Genomic DNA, 21,146 nt, shown 5'->3' on the forward strand with positions numbered 1-21,146 from the left:
GTTTTCTTCGACAACTTTGTTTATCCAGATGTTTTAGACAGATTCAAGAAATGAGACTTTTACGAAATGTCACTTTTTTTGCGCATATCACTCCAGTCCCTGGCTGGAGAAAAGTTTCAAGAGGTGTTTTCAATTTGGTGCATTTTTTGTGACTTTTCAAAGCATTTCGCAACTTTTGGTATTGAAGAGTTGCAAAGAACGGTTGATGACAAAAATAAAAAGCATTTTTATCAATAAATTCATGAGCCGCATGTGCCAGTTTGAAGAATTTATCGCAAAAATCATCAGCGAAAACCACAAGACAGAAAAAGAAAAGTGATTTCAATTAATCACAAATGATGAATCAGGGCCACCGTGTTACCCTCCGGTCATTCACTATGGCCACATTAATCAAAGTTTTGACGTACTGGCATAAAAAGCTTTAAAAAGTTGAATTATTTTTTGTGCAATTTGAGTCTGTGCTAAAATAATGCGTCTTTTGGCGCTCTCACTCCATTTTCTCTCAGCTCCAACAAAGTGGCCAAAGCTGGGAAAAACTGGAGCATAGAAAATACACGACAAGCAACGGCGCTCGTTATGCCACAAATCTTACTCCAGCAGGGATTGGAGTAGAATTTGTGGCGAGTTGCACGCAGAAGTGCACGCCACTTGCTCAATGCTACTGATTTACAAAGAGACATGTGCCATGTCATGCAGGAGCATCGGACTCCAGCACATTTCCGCATCAAGCTTAACATGAATGCCAGTCTTGATGAACTGGGCCCTATGTGTACGTGGTAGAAGCATGGGCAACGACTATTGAAATCAGGCAGTCCGGTAAAAAAACTCAGTTCCAAAGATTTGTAAGGTTACTGACAGATTTGATACTTGAAAACAGTGATGAAACTCAACATGGACAAAACAGAATTCATCATCTTTCCCCCATCTCACGTGACCCCCCCTACGAACCTATCAATTACAGTAAATGACTGCCCACTCTCCCCAGTCCCACAAGCCCGCTGCCTCGGAGTAATCCTTGATGCTGATCTCTCCTTCAAACCACATATCCAAACCCTTTCCACTTCCTGCCGACTTCAACTCAAAAATATTTCACGCATCCGTTCATTCCTCACCCAAGAATCTGCAAAAACCCTAGTCCATGCCCTCATCATCTCTCGCCTTGACTACTGCAACCTCATGCTCTGCGGCCTCCCCTCAAACACTCTCGCACCCCTCCAATCTATTCTAAACTCTGCTGCCCGACTAATCCACCTGTCCCCCCGCTATTCCCCAGCTTCTCCCCTCTGTCAATCCCTTCACTGGCTCCCAATTGCCCAGAGACTCCATTACAAAACCCTAACCATGACATACAAAGCCATCCACAACTTGTCTCCTCCATACATCTGTGACCTCGTCTCCCGGTACTTTCCTGCACGCAACCTCCGATCCTCACAAGATCTCCTTCTCTACTCCCCTCTTATCTCCTCTTCCCACAATCGCATACAAGATTTCTCTCGCGCATCACCCCTACTCTGGAACTCTCTACCACAACATATCAGACTCTCACCTACCATCGAAACCTTCAAAAAGAGCCTGAAGACCCACCTCTTCCGACAAGCCTATAACCTGCAGTAACCACCGATCGACCAAACCGCTGCACGACCAGCTCTACCCTCGCCTACTGTATTATCACCCATCCCTTGAAGATTGTGAGCCCTCGCGGGCAGGGTCCTCTCTCCTCCTGTACCAGTTATGACTTGTATTGTTTAAGATTATTGTACTTGTTTTTATGTATACCCCCCTCACATGTAAAGCGCCATGGAATAAATGGCGCTATAACAATAAATAATAATAACAATAAATAATAATAATAATAATGAAGAAATGGTTCCAAGAGCTAGGCATAAAAAAGGGCTCAACAAAGCCTTGCTGACAGATGGTAGTATTTTAGGGTTGCTTTAGGGTATGTGCACACGTAGTGGAAGGTGCTGCGGATTTTTCCGCCCAGATGTGGATAAATCCGCAGGTCAAAAGACCTGCAGTTTACCTGCGGATTAGCCTGCGGGTTTCCCCTGCGGTTTGACACCTGGACAATGGAGCAGGTGTAAAACCGCTGCGGATTCTGCACAAAGAATTGACATGCTGCGGATTTGAAACCGCAGCAAATCCGCGCGGAAAAATCCACAGCCTGTGCACTGCGTTTTTTAATTTCCATTGAATACAATGGTGCTGTACAACGCAGCAAAATCTGCTGCGGATCCGCAGAGGCGAAAACGCTGCGGATCCACAGCAGAATCCGCAATGTGTGCACACAGCCTTAGGTTGTTTCGATGCCATTTCTTGTCAGTCCTGGGGCAGAGTCTAAGGGTATGTGCCTGCGTTTTACCTGCGGATTTAGTGCAGATTTCCTGGAGATTTTCTGCAGTTTTTGTGCGGATTTCACCTGCGTTTTTACACCTGCGGATTCCTATAATGGAAGAGGTGTAAAAACACAGGGGAATCCGCACAAAGAATTGACATGCATTCAAATCCGCAGCAAATCTACATGGAAAAATCTGCAGCATGTGCACTGCGTTTTCCATTTTACATAGACTCTAATGGTACTGTACACCACAGGAGAATCTACTGCGAATCCAAAGGGCCAAATTCGCTGCGGATCCGCAGAATCCGCAACGTGTGCACATACCCTCAATATCCTGCTGTGTAAATGGCATAAATACAAGACCATTCAGAAAGATGGGAGTTTTTTGGAGCATTTTGAGTTAAGTACCATTCCTGGGCGGCCCTGGGGCAAAGCCTACATTTCCTAAATTTTGCATGGTAATTATAGGTAAATAATAACACAGGATCTACACAAAAACTAAGCTAATAAGATTCTTTTTAGGCCGCATTCACACGCTCAGTATTTGGTCAGTATTTTACACCAGTATTTGAAAGTGAAAACCAGGAGTGGGTGATAAATCCAGAAGTGGTGACGGCTTTCTATTATACGTCTCCTCTGATTGTTCCACTCCTTGGTTTTGGCTACAAAAACTGATGTAAAATACTGACCGAATACTGACAGTGTGACCGTGGCCAGAGGTTCAAAATCTTGAAGAGGGGACAATAAATCTTCAATGTACTTACTAGTATGATAAAAATAAGGTTTTCAAAAGTGACAATAAGTTTTAAAGGGAAATTTCTACCTTTAAAAATATTCCCAAAACAGCTAAACCATCGGGCTTATTAGCAGCTTCCAAAAAGCTTGAATATTTTTCTGCGTTCCAGTGGACGATGTGAAGCTGAAACAAATTTTTGTGAAAAAAAGCAGAATTAATGCTTAATACTTTTGGTAAGAAATAAACAACAGCATTTCTTATTAGGGAAAAAAAGGAAAAATGATGTTTTCTTAACATGAGAATATAGCATCGCAATTGCACCATAGTAAGTGGGAATAGTCTGGTTTCTTTACAATCTCCGAACAAAAAAGTGCAGATAACATGAGATGTTGCAATAAATAAAAAAACACAATCTTTATATTAAAACAGATATTGTCAAGATCCATTTTTGGATCTGTCAGATTCTGGATTCTCTTTTATAAACTTTTTCCCTTTCAGGCCATCAGGGGTTAATGTCAATTTTTGCCCCCGGTGGCCGCTGGTGTTACTACAACTGTAGTTATTCTGCTGCTGGGTTTTCCCCCCTGGTGGCCGCTGGTGTTGCTACATGTTTAGTTAGTCAGCAGGTGGTGATTACTCCCACTTCCCTTTATAAGGCCACCTGGTACTGCAAATCACTGTTGGTAATACAGTTCATTTGGAAACCAACCGTGGTGAAGACTGGACCTACCTGGTGTAGAGGGGGTTCAGCTTATCTGGAGCAGTGGTGTTACTCCTGAAAGCTGAGTTCAGGGGCCCAGGTTACATGTCTCCTGTTTTTTCCCTACTGCCCCGTGACATTATTACCAACCATCCCATTTTCTTTCTAGTGAGCCATTGCCCAAATGCAGAACTTTGTCCAATTGCTGCAGACCCTCATGGAGAAGCACGGGGTGCTGCGTGGTGTGGTGGAGCAGCAGCTGCAGCAGTTGGTGGGGTTCGGGGCCTCAGCTCAGGTGCAGGCTCAACCAGAACCCAAGTTATCTCTCCCAGACATGATTTATGGAGGGAGAGATAATTTTTTGGTTTTTCAGGAGGCCTGCAAGTTACACTTCAGGCTCCGCCCTCGTTCATTAGGGAGTGAGGAACAGCGGGTGGGATTCATCATATCCCTCCTTAAAGGTGATCCCCTATCCTGGGCCTTCTCCCTGCCAGCCGATTCACCATCTCAATGGTCGGTGGATGAGTTTTTTGCAGCTTTGGCGAATATGCCCCCGGTAGTCCTTGCTAGGGAGGAGGACTCACTGGTGCAGACGGACAAACCCAGGCAGGGGGGAGGAGTCGGATCCCCAGCGGTGTTGCCTGTGGTTCGTCGTGGTTTGGGGGCATGTTTTTGCTGTGGACAAACTGGCCATTTTTTCAGGGTCTGCCCGGCTGGCGCCAAATCTTCGGTATCAGCTAAGAAGCCGCATCCCCATGGGTCTTATAGAGGGAGGTGACCAGGGAGTGTATATTTCCTCCATTTTGCCCTCTCTGTGTACTTTGTCAGCAGAAGTGGTGGTTGGCGGGGTACCTGAGGGTATACCGGTGTTTGTGGACAGTGGAGTGGGAGTCAATCTGGTGGACGCTCACTTTGTCCAGACCCATGGCCTGAGGTGTAGGATGCTGGCCAAACCTCTAAGCATCCAGGCCATTGACTATGTCCCACTGAGTCAGGGGAGGTTGACCCAAGTCATGGTAAACATACATCTGCGTATAGGGAATCATCATGTAGAGTCCCTGTCATGCTACGTCTTGGGGGGAATGCCATCACCTATCGCTTTAGGCCTCCCTTGGTTGGAAAAACAAACCCGGGGCTACTGTCTCTGCCGTCTTTCTACAACCACCCCTTCTTCTCCAGTGGGGGCAACAGAGGTGCTGCCAGGGAGTTGGGGCAAGTCTCAACCCTCGTCATTAACCAACCCTCAGAGGCGGAGTCCTCATAGGAGGAGGGGTCGGAGGAGGGTGGTGGTTCCCTCTGTGAATTGCGGGAGTGTGAGTGTGGTGACACAGGGGGACCACTCTATTGTCAGTTCCTGGAAGAGTTCACCATCTTGTGGCAAACGTGTTTGTGGCAATAAAAGTTCAGGTCCGGACCTGTGTGTGAACGAGTATGTATGGGTGTCCTGATATAATGTTAAAAATAATAATAAAAAAAAATTGTGATATTCTCACCTTCCGGCATCCCACGCAGCATCCCCAGGTCTCAGCGATACTCCCGGAAAGTCCCGTTCCCAGTGATGCCTTGTAACAATGACCTTTGATGACGTAGTGGTCTCGCGATACCGTTACATCATCAAAGGTCATTGTCGTAAGGTATCGCCTGGAACGGGACTTGCCGGGAGCATCACTGAGGCTTGGGGATGCTGCGTGGAACGTCGGAAGGTGAGAAAATCACGATTATTTATTTTAATTATTTTCTTACAAAGGGATATGGTACCCACAGCCTGGAGGACAGACTCCTCTCCTCCAGACCATGACAGTCTCCTTCTCCTCCAGACCTTGGGTACCATCCGCACATTTTCCGCTTACTTTGCACATGGTGGGCATAGCCACATGCGGAAAGTAAGCGGAACAATGCTTTCCTATGTGTGCGGAATTCCCGCGATTCCGCAAAAAGAATGAGCATGCTGCGTATTTTTCTGGGATGCGATTCCACCGCGGAAAAATCCGAAGCATTAGCACAGCATTGCGGAATCCCATAGGATTGCATGAGATGCTTTTTTTTTGCATTTTCAAGGTGTAAAAAAATGCCACGAAAACGCAAAAAAAGCTACGTGTGCACACAGCCTTAGGCTACGGCCACACTATCAGTATTTAGTCAGTATTTCACATCACTATTTGTAAGCCAAAACCCGGCGTGGGTCAAACATGCAGAAATGATGCACTTGTTTCTATTAGGCCGGGGTCACACTGGCGAGGAATACGGCCGAGTGAGAGGCGCTAAAAGCACACATTAGACACGGACCAATGATCCTCTATGGGGTCCCTCGCACCAGCAGTATATTTCTCATCCGTATTCTACGCTCCGTGCCAATCGCAACATGCTGCGATTGTCAGCGTACTACGGCCGTAGTACGCCAATGCAAGTCTATGGGTGCGCAAAAAATACGGATTACACACGGACCACACATGTGACTTGCGAGAAATACGCACCCGGTGTCTTTTAGCAAAGCCGGCAATTCAGTGCGCTATACAGTAAACTCACACTGACAGGTTTAATAAAGAAACGAAAGAATAGATATAGACACATAGAATATATATATATAAATATATATATGCATTCTATGTGTCTATATCTATTCTTTGGTTTGTGTTATTAAACCTGTCATAGGGCTCCAGTATATGTCCATTTTGCAAGCCTGCGAGAAAATCTCGCCATATGGATGCCATACGGATGACATACGGAGCACTGTTAAGGGGCCATTCATCCGTATTACGCATGTAAAATACTGACCGCATTTTGCGTCGGTTAGTGTGACCCCGGCCTTATACTTTTCCTCTGATTGTTCCTCACCTGACTTTGGCTTACTAATGCTGAGAAAAAATACTGAATACTGATTGAGTGGTCGTAGCCTAAAAAAGACTCACAGATAAAGCATAGAAAAATATTCAGGATTGAGAGTCCTCAGTAGTTGATACCTTTTAATGGCTAACTGAAAAGATGGTAATACATTGCAAGCATAGTGTGACCCAGAGAGTCTGAGGGGCCGAGCAGAAGCTACCGGAGATAGCAGAGGTAGGTGAATACTTAAGGCTAGTTTCAGACTAGTGTTCGGAGGCGCAGCGCAGGGCCGCCGCTAAGCTCCGTCCCTGGACGTGCCTCCTCTGGTCAGCTCCTCCTCTGATCGCATGACGCTGCATGCGATCAGCGTACCCTATATTTAGCTTGCAGCATCATGCGATCAGTGGAGGAGCTGACCGGAGGAAGCGCGGCATGGCCAGAGCTTACAGGCGGCCCAGCGCTGCGCCTCCGAACGCTAGTCTGAAACTAGCCTAACTCACTAACAATACACTGTATTCATGTATACACAGATTTAGCGAAAAAAGTAATGAGCGGCGTCTTTAATTTTATTTTTATAATAGTAATAATGATAAAACACGTTCCATTATCATTTACAAACATCTTCGTACCTCCGCTGGATAATCCTTCCCATCCACCTTATGCTCTGAACCACATTCATCAGTACGTCCCCAGTGGAAATGTATTTGGCGCAATCTGTAGCTGCCGTGCAGAGGTCCACCTCTTACCACTATCAAGAAGAATCAGAAACAAAAGGCTGAAACTATGTACCATAATGTCAAACAATACATACACAAATGGTTTATTCCCAAATACAAAAGTCTGGGTCCTGATATCACAGGCAGATTTAGACTATGTTCACACGTTGCGTTTTTGTTGCATTTTTTTATGCTTTTTTTTTTCCACACACTTTAAGCTGCATTTTACAGTACCATCAAAGTCTATGAGATTTCAGAAATCTCATCCACACACATTGATTTTATTTTCCTAACAGATTTGGAAAACTGCAGCATGTCAATTCTTTCAGCGTTTTTTCTGCATTTTTGCAATGGTTTTTTCACCCATAGGAAAAAATGGGTAAGTGGAAAAATGCAGGAAAAACACAAATATCAGGATTTGCTGCGTTTTTGGTCCAAAAACCTTAAGGAAAATGCATCATGATTTTTGGGGGGCACTAATCTTTATCGGCATGCACAAGAGACAATAAAACGCAGCAAAAACACACAGCAAATGTTTTTTTTGTTTTTTTTTGTGGCAGCTTCGAGCAGATTTTGCCTGTAGAAAAAAAAATGCAGAAAAAACGCAATGTGTGAACATAGCCTTACAATTTATACTGAAAGAAACCAAATGGCCAAAAAGCAGAACACACTAAATTAAACTATCATCAATAATCTAAACTGCAGCATAGAAAAGATGTATTATGTGTGGTTTTCTTTGTAGTTATTCATCCATTTGTTCATTCATGCATTATTAGGAATGTGACAAGCTATGGATTATACAGCTACGTTCGTTGCTTTTTTTTTCTTTGTATATTTTGCCCACTTCCATTGGATCCTCTGTTGACTAACATTTTTGGCTGGTCCTTCTTCCCACTGGGAACCAAACAACCTCTGACTAGATATCAAGCTCTTGTAAAATGCTTACTGCATTGGTTCTCAGTTACGTGAACATGACCTGTCAAAATTATAAGGTAAAGACCGGTGCACGTTTTGCAGATTGATCGCTTTTTTTTCCTGCACAGATTTGTCACAAAACCTGAAGGGTTTCCTGTTGGCAGCAAGGTGAATGAATGAATGAAAATCCTGAAGTGTCATGCACCGTTGCTTATTTGTGACTTGCAGATTTAAATCTATTGCATGTCAATTCTTTCAGCATTTTTGCTGCAGGTTTCACCCATACTAATGAGTGGGGAAAAATCAGCAAAAATAAAGCATGTAAAGAAACACGTGTCAAAAACACATGTATTTTACTCAGCATTTTCCTGCTCCAAATACTTGACGTGTGTACATACCGGGCCTTGACCTTCCTGTATCTCTTAGTTTATCCCCTGTTACACACCTGTCCTAAGTATCCCGGGCTTTGCTTCCTTCACCACAGTCCATTGGCCTTTATTGTGATCCACATTGGGTTTTGCAGGTTGCTAGCATGGCTCAGTGACGTGTTCTCCATGATCCTATTTAAGGCCCTTTATTACACACACGTGTCTTAGGATTGAGATTCAAGACTTTAGTTTGGTGTACTCCACCTTCTGTGCACAACCATTCTTCATCTTGCCTCATTCCCTGCTGGCTTCCACTTGATGTTCCTGCTGCTCCCAAGATTCTTGAGGGTGCCACATCCTCGCTCCCGACATGCCATCCTGCAAGCTGCACCAACATCTGGGAACCATGTATGCATCCAGACCTGGACCTTAGTGGGTCCAATAGAAAGACGAATAGTTCCATCTCCTTTATTTGAGAAAGCTAAAATAGCATGGCACCAGGGCTGATACAAGTAGATAAAAAACTGAGAAAAGGAGCAACGCATTTCAAATGAAATTGCGGTCTTTGTCCAAGATACAAGTTTATTTACTTGTATCAGCCCTAGTGCCATTGCTATTTTAGCTTTCTCGAATAAACTTTTTGGTATTTTTAAACTCTGGAGCTGGAACTATTCTTTCTATTATACCGCATACTGTACATGAGGATCAGGACGGAGTACCGTGCACCTGAAGGATTGACGTGCTGATCTGACCTAATTCGTTTTTCATGTATGACTGCCTTAGTATGTCCACCTCACAACCCCATTCATAAATTTCAATCCCTATGGTGCTACCCACCACTGATCTCCATGTCATGAAAAATATATGTGGCCAGACACTATGACGTCTGTGAGCAGATGGATTAGGGCTGCACAGAAGGGCCAACTAGTTAAAACTCAGTGTTTTCTTTGCATCATTTTTCATACTTGCAATACTTATCAACATGTGCGAATAAGGATCAAAGTTATTGATTGATGGTAAAAGATAAAAGAAAGTGATATGGTCAAAAGTCAGGGGCTTTTAGCGACAGACTGAGAATTTCTGTTGGCATGCTGGAGCCGGTTTTATGGCATTTTTATGATGTTTGTAGATGAATATAAAAAATGATAAAGATTAAAACTGCTCAGAATGAAAGACTGGTTTAATAGTGATCGTCCATAAAAATATTGGAGAGCCAAGAACAGTCTAATAAAAACTTGTACCAGTAATTTCCTTGCAGTAATCAGCAGCCGGTGACTTCAATCAGATTTTTTTATTGTCCTGTGTTTCTGGACTTCATAGGAACATACTGTATTTAATAAGAATGTTAATGTTGGATATGCGCTAATCCAAAGTCTAACTTTCTGTGCACCAGCATCGTTTTTTTAACTAGAGCTCTAAAATCTCTTGTAGATCTGTAATCGTAAATAGTGTAACGGATGGGGCAGTAACTGTGACCGAGGATCCTAACCACGCCGCCACGCTATGCTATAGGAAAATCAGGATCTTAGCTGGGTGCATGTGCTGTTACCATGACTATACATCTCAGCAGACTGCTGCCACTTGAAATGGCAGGCCAGGCCCAGATAGAATAGAGATGAATGAGGGAGACCAGAGTACAAAAATAAACTTTTTGTGACGCGGAGTCACTTTTCACAGACAAGCTGTGAGTCATGGTAGTTAAGGAGTCTGAGGTCAAGAGCCAGGAGGGTACATCATAAACAGAGAGAAGAGATAAAGGCATACTCAGGTAAGGGTCTGAGGTCAGAATACCAGGAACATAGCAGATCAGAGCAAAAGGTTTAATACAAGAAGTCAATAGGAAAGTCCAGGGTCCGGCAACAAAGCATCAGAATGTCATAATGCCGAGAACAAGGCACAGAGGACAAGCCACATGGAGCTGAAAATTACGACTGACAGCTATCTAGGCCAGACAGCTCAGTTAAGTAGCTAAGTAATCACTGGAACATAGAACACTTGAAGGAAGCTCAGCACCTCTCAGAATCAGATTGGACGACCAAGCTGTTACTCAAATACTGACAGCTCAGCCCGTCCCTGCACCTGATTGGATGACTGCGCTGTGCATAACTGCATACCAGACACACTGAGCGGTGGAATCGAGACACATTTATTTACTGAACAACTTGATGAGAAGTACATACATCAGATAGCAGGCACAACACTTTAGAGAGGCAGAAGCTTCACTGTTACACATGGCAGTACATTACTTGCATTACATGTGTGAAGCAGTGAGGGGGATCATATACGAAGGCCGGTATGTGTTCCTCAGGATTCTTATAGAGACATATTAAACCCGCTGGAGCATATTGAGATTACAGCAAAATGTCTGTGATTACAAGGCAGAATAAAAGTGAGTGTGGATTTGGTCAAAGTAGTTGACCAAGTCAGATTTTAGTAAAACCCAACATGAGCTTTTATATTTGGAGTGATTTCCAGGTTTGGTAGTGGGGCAAATCCCTCCCTCTACTCCGGGTTTTGGGAGTAGGTCTATCCCCATTTTAACTCTCAGTTTCATTTTGGGTGTGTCAGTTTTTGTTTTGCAAACTGCAGAGCAGCAGGCTCTATGCAACCCAGGCCTGTGTGAAGTTAACACAGAGCCAAGGACTTCAAAGCTGCTGATGCACCCAAGAGATACGATGGTGCAGTTGGCTTAGACAGAGACTGTTTTGAGGACCCAGCTGCAAACTGGAGGAGATCGCTTACCTGGTTTTGTGGGTTTTTCTGGAATAAAGATGTTATATTGAACTTTCTAGGGAATCTGCCTATCTGTCACACTGTGTGAACACTGTTGCACTACACATGTTACATAAGCTCCATTTTTCCCTGTGAGGACCACACAGGACGAAGTCTGCCACTATGGCCCCTAAGAGTTAGTTGCAACTCCCAATGACCCTTTTAACATTGGAAAAAATAAAGTTGGATCCAAAATGGCCAACTTCAAAATGGCCGCTGTTATGAATTGGTCACCGAGGAGGACAACAAAAAGCCAAGTCCCAGAAAACCAGAGAGGTTGGTAACTATGCAGATTGCAGATCCCTGATCCTATCCACACAACTAGCAGTAGCAGTGGAGCGTTCCTACGATGATCCTAGACGCCTCGTCACCGCTGGAGGACTACATAAGCCTAAAGCAAGAAAAGGGGAAAACTAACTGCCCCAGAGCAGACCCCAAAGGAATAGACAGCCCCCACACATGTATTGACGGTGAAACAAGATGAAAACACAAACACAGGCAGGAAAATAGGCTGAGCAAACGATGGGGCCCAAACTAGCTATAAAGGATAGGAGCAATCTGCCAAAAACCCTACAAAAATAAAGTCCAACACTTCTGAAACCCTGAAGTCACTAGACTTCTCCCACTATATCAGCACTCTGAAATATACTGAGACAGAGCAAAAAAGAGGCCAATCTAATATGGGACTAAAAAGCAAATTGGCAAAATACAGATAAATAAGAGTGGAAATTCAGCACAGCCCCAGCCGGGGCTGGCTGAACACACAAAAAAATAAATAGACCAACAAAATCAAGTGTGAACATTAGCAAAAACGCTTAGCTTTGAGAAGGCTGGAACAGAGCTGAAAACCAAGACCTGAGAAGCCAGAAGCAATCACCAGCACTGACTTAGGGCGTCGGCTGTCTTAAATCCAGTCTAAGATTCCTGAAGTCCAATCGCCATCCTCATTATCAGGTGGTGGATCACTACTGATTAAATCAGCCTCACAACCTCCTGTTACCACCAGAGGGAGTGTGGAAGGAGAAATCACTACTGGTGGACCAGAGAATGAACTCACAACAGGCCGCCATGGTCACCACCCATCTTGAAAATTTTTCCCCTCCCATATACTAATATGCCACAAACAGGAAGTTGATATCACCAACCATTCCCATTTTATTTAGGTGTATCCATATACATGGCCCACCCTGTATACATACAAGTGCTTCTCACTAAATTATAATATCATCAAAATGTTAAGCTGTGGTTATCCTGGTTGCTTGTGCACCTTTTTCTACCACACTTTTTCCTTCCACTCAACTTTCCATTAATATGATTGGATACAGCACTCTGTGAACAGCCAGCTTGCTCTATGCATTTCTTCTTGTGTAGAGTAAGACAGGGAGGGGGGAGCAGGTGAATAAGCCCCGCCCAGCAGACCGGACAGCGGCAGTTTACATACATCTGAACCGATATAAAAAAGGTATTTATGCATGAAAGGTGCGTTGTCAGGGGGAAGCAAAAGAACTAAGAGAATCCTTATGTGACACACAATTGAATGAGATCATTATATGATATCTCAAAAAAGGGCTGACAGATTCCTTTTAAAGGCACATTTCTGAACCTTGTGAGACCATACTTAGTAAGTTCAGGGCAGACCATGTACCTTGCAAAGTCAGACATGTCGGTTTTCTCTGGTTCTGGAAAGACAATTACTGGCTGAGTAATGCTATTCATATGGTTGATAGCATCCAGACATACAGTGGATGCAGGAAAGTATGGTGGGGCATAGGCATTTAGTCAGTAACTATTGGCTGTGCATGGTTTCTGCAATGTGGAAATGGAACTGTGTGGTTGTCAGGAGTATGATGACTTGCCAGCATACTGGTTAGCAGATGGACGCTGTGTATAGGGTTTGCTGAGATGCAGGGTTCAGTATGTTCAGGTGCATGAAGATGGTTCTATATAATGAATTGACAGTGCATTGTACTGTCCTTGAATGGAGTATGCTGGAGAAGTATCTGCCTCCAGTTGCTTTGGAGGAATGTAGGAGCGGTCAGGAATGATTGTAGCAATCAGAGGTTCACTATTTTGGCTTAGCACTGAATCTCTTGTGGACTTAAGAGGGTCTTCTGCATCCATTTCACTTAAACTGATGCTGTCTCTTAGACTTCCACTGATAGCTTGTTCCAGGACCTTCGACCTTGCAGTAGCTGAGGCATGCCTGCACTAATTCTCTAGAGTCTCTAGTTCTGCATTCATTTCCAACTCTGCGTTTTTCTGTGCCACATTGCAACTCCGTCCTCTTTTGCACAAAAGCAATTTGTATCTTAGCAGCCTCTACACGTGCTTTCATGAGCTGCTCGCTGAACGTTGAATATTTAGAAGAACGTTTCTCAGATGATAGCTTTGACTGCTTGCTGGATCCAGAAATGCGAGATGCCATCTCTGGTATTTGTGAAATTCCGGCCTCAGTTTTAGACTTAAGATTATATACTGTGAGGTATTTCTCAGAATGAACTGGTTGGAAACTTTGCAGCTCTTCAAGAGAATCATGCGAATTAAGCTTCTTCAGAGTTTAATTATATTATTGGGCTTTTCTGGCATAAACGTCATAAACTGAGCACAGTTTTCCTAGGGCACCCTCTAGTGGCAGTTCATGAGAAGCAGGCTGGGAGATGATGTTGATGTGACTTAACAAATTTTGCCTTAAGTCTGATACATTACCAGCGTTTAGCCTTCTCATTGGACTGTAGATTAAAGAGGTTGTCTGGTGAAAACCGATAAGTCTGCATCTGCAGTCACTCTTTGTGAATGCAGACTTATGAATCCCCCTAGTGCACGCACTGTGTGAGCAGATGTTCTGAATTCTTCACTGTATCTGAATCTGACTTTACAGATAAACCTGGCAGGTCTTATTTTACTATTCTGTCTCCATGACTAGGCTGTGAGTGTAGGGGGCTTGAAGACACCATTTCTATGCTTCCCCTGTATGTATCAGTACTCACACGTACATATATATCAATATATCATTAGATAGCTTGAACTCAACTCCAGGAGGCACACACGAAGATTCCAGGAGAAGGTTTATTTTGAAGCTGAATTATTACAGTATGTATAATTACTAGTGATGAGCAAGTATACTCGTTGCTCAGGTTTTTCTGAGCATGCTCGGGTGTCCTCTGAGTATTTTGGCGTGCTCGGAGATTAGTTTTCGTCCTCTTATCTGCATGATTTGTGACTTGTAGACAGGCTGAATACATGTGGGGATTCCCTAACATACAGGCATTTCACACATGTATTCAAGCTGTCTACAAGTCCCAAATAATGTAGATAAGACGACGAAAACTAAATCTTCGAGCACGCCAAAATACTCGCAAGACACCCGAGCATGCTCGGAAAAACCAGAGCAATCAGTATACTTGCTCACCACTAATAATTACAGTATTAGGCCGCTTTCACACTTCAGGCTTTTGGTATCCGGCATGGGGCGGCGAAAAACTGGACTACCGGATCCGGCCGCATACGCAGACATCGGATCCTTCTTGATGCCGGATATATTCCTGGCAGAGAAGGTTTCCGGGCATGCGCAGTGCGAAAAACCGGTCCGGCATTGGGAAAAAACATTGCATGCAACATTTTTTCCAGACGCCAGACCAGCTATTTTCTCCGGATCCGGAAAAAAACGGACGCACCGCATTGCCATCCGGCGCAATGCGGCAGCAATGATACAGCATAGGGAAAAAGCCAGATCTGGTCGTAACAGGCGCCGGATCTGGCAGTCTGGTTTTTTGCCGCACCATGCCGGATACCGAAAGCCTGAAGTGTGAAAGCGGCTTTAGTGGCAAAAAATACTATTCTGAACCAGAGCTGAAGACATGTGCTTCCTAAGATGGCTGACACAGGATGAGGAAGAAAAAGAAAGGGGGACTGCTGACATCAGAGTTAGGGAGGCAGACAGGGAGAGAGAAGGGACAAACTTCTAATGGGCAAACCGTACTGCATAGCAACACAACAGCAGCAATATAATACTATAAGATTCCCAAGTCGTGGGACATGACAAGCCTTTCTTGGGTTAAATCATTATAGGTACAGTATACGTGACAGTCATGTATAGGTAGTGTATTGATGTACAGTACAACTATATAGAGGGGATAAAAGGAAAACCAACCTGATTTGTCCTTGTCATCATCAAATTCAACACTGAATGTATGGCCGCTATTCATAATAACTTTGGCAGAGGTTGGGTCATAGTCAACATTGAAAGGTGGCAAATTCGGATCATAGGTAGCAGCGTCAGTGATGATATCAATCGGTGACTGACGCTCTCCATTAGCAATAGGGAACAATTCATGCCATGTTTCGGGACCTGCAATCAAATAGGAAAAAATGATTTCTTTACAAGGTAAACCTATCCAATCATGTAAAGAAACGATGTACTGATATACAGAATATCCCGGAAAAGAAACTCCAAGATTCCCAACTGGTTTTAAGGACCATGTTAACCCTTTTCATATTTTAAAAAGTAAGTCTTGCATTCTCTAATTCATATAAAATGGGAATCAGTGAAGGATCATACAAGTATCCATCAAGTGGTCCATGCTGCTTCTACAAACTATTGCTCTAGGATATCTAGTAATTCTTGCAAGCATTTCTTATGGACTGATTCACAAATAACCTTAAAGAAGCACTCTCATTAAAGGGATTATCCGGGACTCACTTAGTTGCCTGGCACCAGCGCAGAGAGGTCACTCCTGCCGGTAATTTCGCTGCTTCACGTCAACAGATCAAGTCTTCTTCTTCTGGGCTGCTCTGTTGATGGGGCATGACGCTGACGTCATGGTGATTTACACCCAGCTTCCCACAGATCGGCAGCGGAGAGCCGGCTGTCAATCAGCATGTCAATTGGCCAAATGATTGTTTCTGATCAATGTGTCATATACAACCTAAAAGATCATTGTTGCCAGAGACACATCTGATGTAAACAGAGACTGTACTGCCCAAAATATGCAAACTGTTTGGGGACCAAGTAATTGAGTTAACCCCTTCCCACAAAGGTTAACAATTTTTTTGCCATTTTTTCCTCTCCTTTCCTCCAAGAACCATAACTTTTTACTATTTTTCAGCAACATACCCATATGGGATGGGATGATTTGTAATTTCTAATTATACCATTAATTTAACCATATACTGAACACAGAAAAAAAAAATTCCAAGAGTGGTGAATCGTGAAAAATTTACAACATTTTTGGGGTGATTTTGTTGTTACAGTGTTCAGTGTGTGGTATAAATTGCCTGAAAACATGATTCTTCAGGGCATTACAATTACATCAATGTGAAACTTCTATCGTTCCTTTATATTTTATTGGTTAAAAAAACTGAAATTTTAAAAAACAAAAATGGTTTGTGTCTCCACTTTGTGAGATTTTTTTTTTTTTTCTTACAAAGGAGAAACATAGGGGGGGATTGTTTTCTGTGTGGCAAGCTGATGTCTTTATTGACATCATTTTGGGGTATATATGACAAAATATGTTTATTTTAATATGAATGGGGGAAAACACTGCGGAAAGAAATGAGTTTCTATAGATTTAAATGTTTTGGAGGATCAAGTCTACAAGGAAAAAATAAGCAGCACGTGCATGAGATTTCACAAATCTCCTGCACTTTGCTGATACTGTAAAACGCTGTGATTTTTCCGCAGCAAAGATGCACGTAAAAAGTGTAATGTATGGACAAGCTATAACTTTATTTTTTGTATTTATTTACTTTTAACTGGGGAAAAATGGGGTGACTGAAACTTTTCTCTTTGCTGTTTTCATTGATTGATCGTGATTGATAGCAGCATTTAAGAGGTTAAAAAACAGGTATAATAATCTCTGGTCAATAATCTTACAAGGATATGCCAGCTGCGTTACACAGTCGGCACCTGCCATTTATGGAGCTGGTTCAGCTGCTGAAACATCTGTAGACATCCGACATGCACTGTACATGTACACCGGAAGGGTTTAATGATCATTCATGTGAAAGGGTCCTAAATGGGCACCGATCAGCTGATATGTCCTAAGTATACAAAAAAAAGATGAAATGAACAGTGAGACATATCTTTTGTGTAACTGCAGGTTGGGTCCTCAGAATTATCTCATTTGGTCATTTGGATAAAAAAAAACAACAATTCAACATCACCTTGCCGTCATTCTGTCTTTCTATACATTTTCTTGCACTCTAGATCTGTCTACCTCTGCATGTTGAACGGTATCTCTGTCCTATATTCTCACCTGTTGGTTTCACTTCAATTCACACACTCGCTTTTCACAATCCATACATGGACCACGATCTATTAATCACCCGCGGGTCTCCTGGTCAGAACTAACAGCTCCATATATGCCTATGTACAGTCAGTCTGGTCACTGTGGACTCTGAAATGCGTACGTGCAACACCGGTCTTATTTTTTTTTTTTTATTGATTTTTCAATTGTCATTTGAAAGCAGGAAGTAATATAATTATATGCAACATACTAAATGATAAATACAATAAATCTTATCTTTGGAGTAGGACCTTGCATCCTTTATGTTCAGCCAGGAACACGTGTTTTTATATATGATGTTGTGCTCGAATAATGATCATTATGCAGTACTAGCTGAAGAGCCCGGCGTTGCCCGGGCATAATAAATAAACTAGTTATAACAAATTCTAATGATTATATTGCACATAAAAACATTTCACATCATATAATCAACAGCTTTTCTCCTTTAGGCCGGTTTCACACGTCAGTGGCTACGGTACATGTACTGACAGTTTCCTCACGTACCGGAGACACTGACACACGTAGACACATTACAATGAATGTGTCTCTACACATGTCAGCGTGTTTTCACTGACACACGGTCCATGTGCAAAACATGGAGACATGTCAGTGTTCGTGGGAGCACACGGTCCGCAAAAGTGCTGAACATGTGCACACGGAGAACAGTTCACACTGTCCTCTGTGTTCACGGACGGCCACCGGGGAAGAAGCAATACAGTAAGTGCTGTTCCCCTGCGGCTGGTGGTGAATGTGGCTGTCATTCTTCTCTCCTGATCTGCCGGCAACAGCGAGCAGGAGAGAAAGAGTGAATGAAAACCCAACATGGGGTCCCCCTTATATTTGTAACCAACCCGGCAAAGCTCACAGCTGGGGGCTGCTATTTTCAGGCTGGTAAGGGGCCATTGATCTTGAACCCCCCAGCCTAAAAACAGCAGCCCCCATGCCTAGAAAATACAGAAATTCTAGAGCTTTGTCGGGTTCTTCCCACATGCCCTGTAGTGGTGGCAAGTGGGGTTAAGAAGGGCTTAATGCCACCTTTCTATTGTAAGGTGGCATTAAGCCCGGGTTAGTAATGGAGAGGTGTCAATAAGACAGGTATCCATTACTAATCCTAGAGTTATTCAAGGTTTAAATAAACACACACACACAATAAGGGCTAAGTATTTTAATGAAAGAATATGCTACACACATTGTTTAAAGCTTTATTATACTCCTAATCCCTTAGCGAATCATTGTTCTCCTGTAAAAAAGTATAAAATAATAAACCAACAATATACATTACCTGTCCGGCGCTCAGTCATGTCCCACAGCGTAAATCCATTTTGGGGGTTAATCAGTTTACAGGTGGAGCGCTGCTACTACAGCCGTTCTGACTGTAAACTACTGGGGAATGAATGGAAGCAGAGCGCAGACTCAGTGATGAGCGGTGACGTCATCGCTAGTTACTGAGCATGCGCCGGCGAATATGTTCGGAAAACGATCGCCAAATTCGAATGTGCCATATTCGTGCCATATTTGTGCCAAATTCATGCTTGATGATCTTTTCCAAAGATATTTGCTCATCTGTACTCCCATTGGCTCCAATAGCGTTTGGCTATATTCAACGAATAATTCAAATACGGCGATCGTAATCAGAAGCGAATATTGAAAATTTTCTCATCTCTAGTCTTGATATCTTGAAGTTCTCTGCAGTATACATGCTACACATGCAGCGCTCTGCAAAAGTTTTAGGTAGTTGGGACAAAAATGTTGCAAAGTAACGATGCTTTCCCAAAAAAAAAGCATTATTAGTTTATTTTTATCATTGAACAAAATACAAAGCGAATGAAGGGAAATCTAAATCCAATCAATATTTGCTATGATCATTTGTTGCCTTCAAAATAGAATCAACTCTTCTAGTTACGCTTGCACAAAGTCAGGGACGATCAGTTTCTGCCTGATGTCTGGGACTATATTATAAGGTTAGTTTCAGGCTAATTTTACACTGAGCGTTTTTGCTTTTTTTTTATGCCAATTTTCAGCTGCTTTTTACAGTACAAGCAAAGCCTATGAGATTTCAGAAATCTCATGCACACTCATTGTTTTTTTGTCATCAGGATTATGTGCTTTGCATAGTTTTTTGGACATAGAGCATGTCACTTCTTTCAGCTTTTTTTGGGGGGATGGTGAAAAAACGCTGAAAAAACGCAGGTATCATGTTTTGTTGCTTTTTTTATACCAAAACCTGATTTTATGGGACAAAACTTTTTTTCTCACCACTAAACTTTATCAGCATGCACAAAAGACAAAAACCCTGCAAAAAAACGCAAGGAAAACATGCTTTTTCTGCCAAAAGATCAGATTTTGCTGCAGAAAAAAAAAACATCTAGTGTGAACTTACCTTTACACTCTCACATTACTTAGGAATAGACACATTTCAGCGAGTTAATATAACCATATAGGATAGAGTATTATAAAAGAAGAACTCCTAAATGAGACGAATGAAATCCCCTTTTGTATGTACGCAGAGACACAAGACAGACAGTCTAGAACGTCAGACTTGGACACTCGGAAATTTGTAATCTCAGGTAACAAAGTCTATTGAGCACAATAAAATAAATTAATTAAAAGTAGAGATTCAGTGCAGAACTGTAGACAGTGCAAGGTCCAGTTATAGATGCTTCCTCTTTTATATAAAGACCATCCATTGATTATGAATGGATACATAGTTCTAAACATATATGTACACACATACGTATAAATACAAGCATGGAGGCGCATTGTGTATGCAGTGTGGGGAGAACATATTATTTCCATATTGGTGCAATGGTGGTACAGTTAATGGGAGTGTGTATTAGGGCTTATGACCGTAATCGTGCTACTGTTTTTAGCCACTTTTCATCAGGACCACTTGCATGAAGCCCATCATAAACAATGAAGCCAATGAATACTTAGTAACAAACTTAGAACCTAATCATTTAGATGCATTACTTGAAGCTTACCATTGTGATCGGCATACCCCCAGTTCATACTTCTGCTCATTGGGTAACTACAAGCTTCTTCTCCGAGAGCAGGGATAATAACAATGAACTTCTTATTTGATTTATTACATTCCTCACTGGGGAGGTCAGAGATGTCTGCAAGTAACACTTGCTCCTGGTGAAGGCAGGACCTCTTTCCAGCAGGCTAATTACAAAGTGGTGGCTTTCTTCACTTGCAGCAATAGTTTAGATATTTCAGGATTCTGGATCCCGTTCACTGCTTTTAGTGTATGTCAATCCAGTGATCATGGACAGATAAGAGGAGCCAAGTGCTCATTGCATAAAAATGAAGAAATCACATTGACTTGACCAATAACGAACTGGGTTCATTCCAACCCCCCGCACAGCTTTACTTACAGGAACCAAAAATGTTCTCACAAAGATGCATATGATTTGAAAAGTACCCATGCAGAGGTATGTCCCCATGCTGTAGATTTGGAAAATCAGTTCTGAATGAGGTTGTTTTGGCAG

General features: G+C 42.7%; 1 protein-coding gene across 5 annotated transcripts in view; it reads right to left on the reverse strand.

Annotated features, from left to right (window-relative positions):
* The window catches only part of LOC141053188 (carbonic anhydrase 13-like), a 43,017-nt gene extending 22,148 nt beyond the window's left edge, over positions 1-20,869 (reverse strand). Inside the window, exons 1-5 of one of the 5 annotated variants that reach the window (XM_073550562.1) lie at positions 20,637-20,869; positions 17,244-17,410; positions 15,522-15,719; positions 7,230-7,348; positions 3,165-3,260 (exon numbers count right to left, since the gene is read on the reverse strand). In XM_073550562.1, the coding sequence (XP_073406663.1) occupies positions 3,165-3,260; positions 7,230-7,348; positions 15,522-15,719; positions 17,244-17,283 (453 nt within the window). In that variant the 5' untranslated portion in view covers positions 17,284-17,410; positions 20,637-20,869. Of the gene's footprint in view, positions 1-3,164; positions 3,261-7,229; positions 7,349-15,521; positions 15,720-16,070; positions 16,186-17,243; positions 17,411-17,625; positions 17,774-20,636 lie in introns of those variants that run through there. The other 4 variants (XM_073550561.1, XM_073550560.1, XM_073550563.1 and 1 more) reach the window with 4 other exon arrangements.
* Between the last annotated feature and the right edge of the window lie 277 nt (positions 20,870-21,146).

Source organism: Dendrobates tinctorius, unplaced genomic scaffold, assembly GCF_039654945.1.
Source record: "Dendrobates tinctorius isolate UK_male_01 unplaced genomic scaffold, ASM3965494v1 ptg000165l, whole genome shotgun sequence".
Taxonomy (NCBI): Eukaryota; Metazoa; Chordata; class Amphibia; order Anura; family Dendrobatidae; genus Dendrobates; species Dendrobates tinctorius.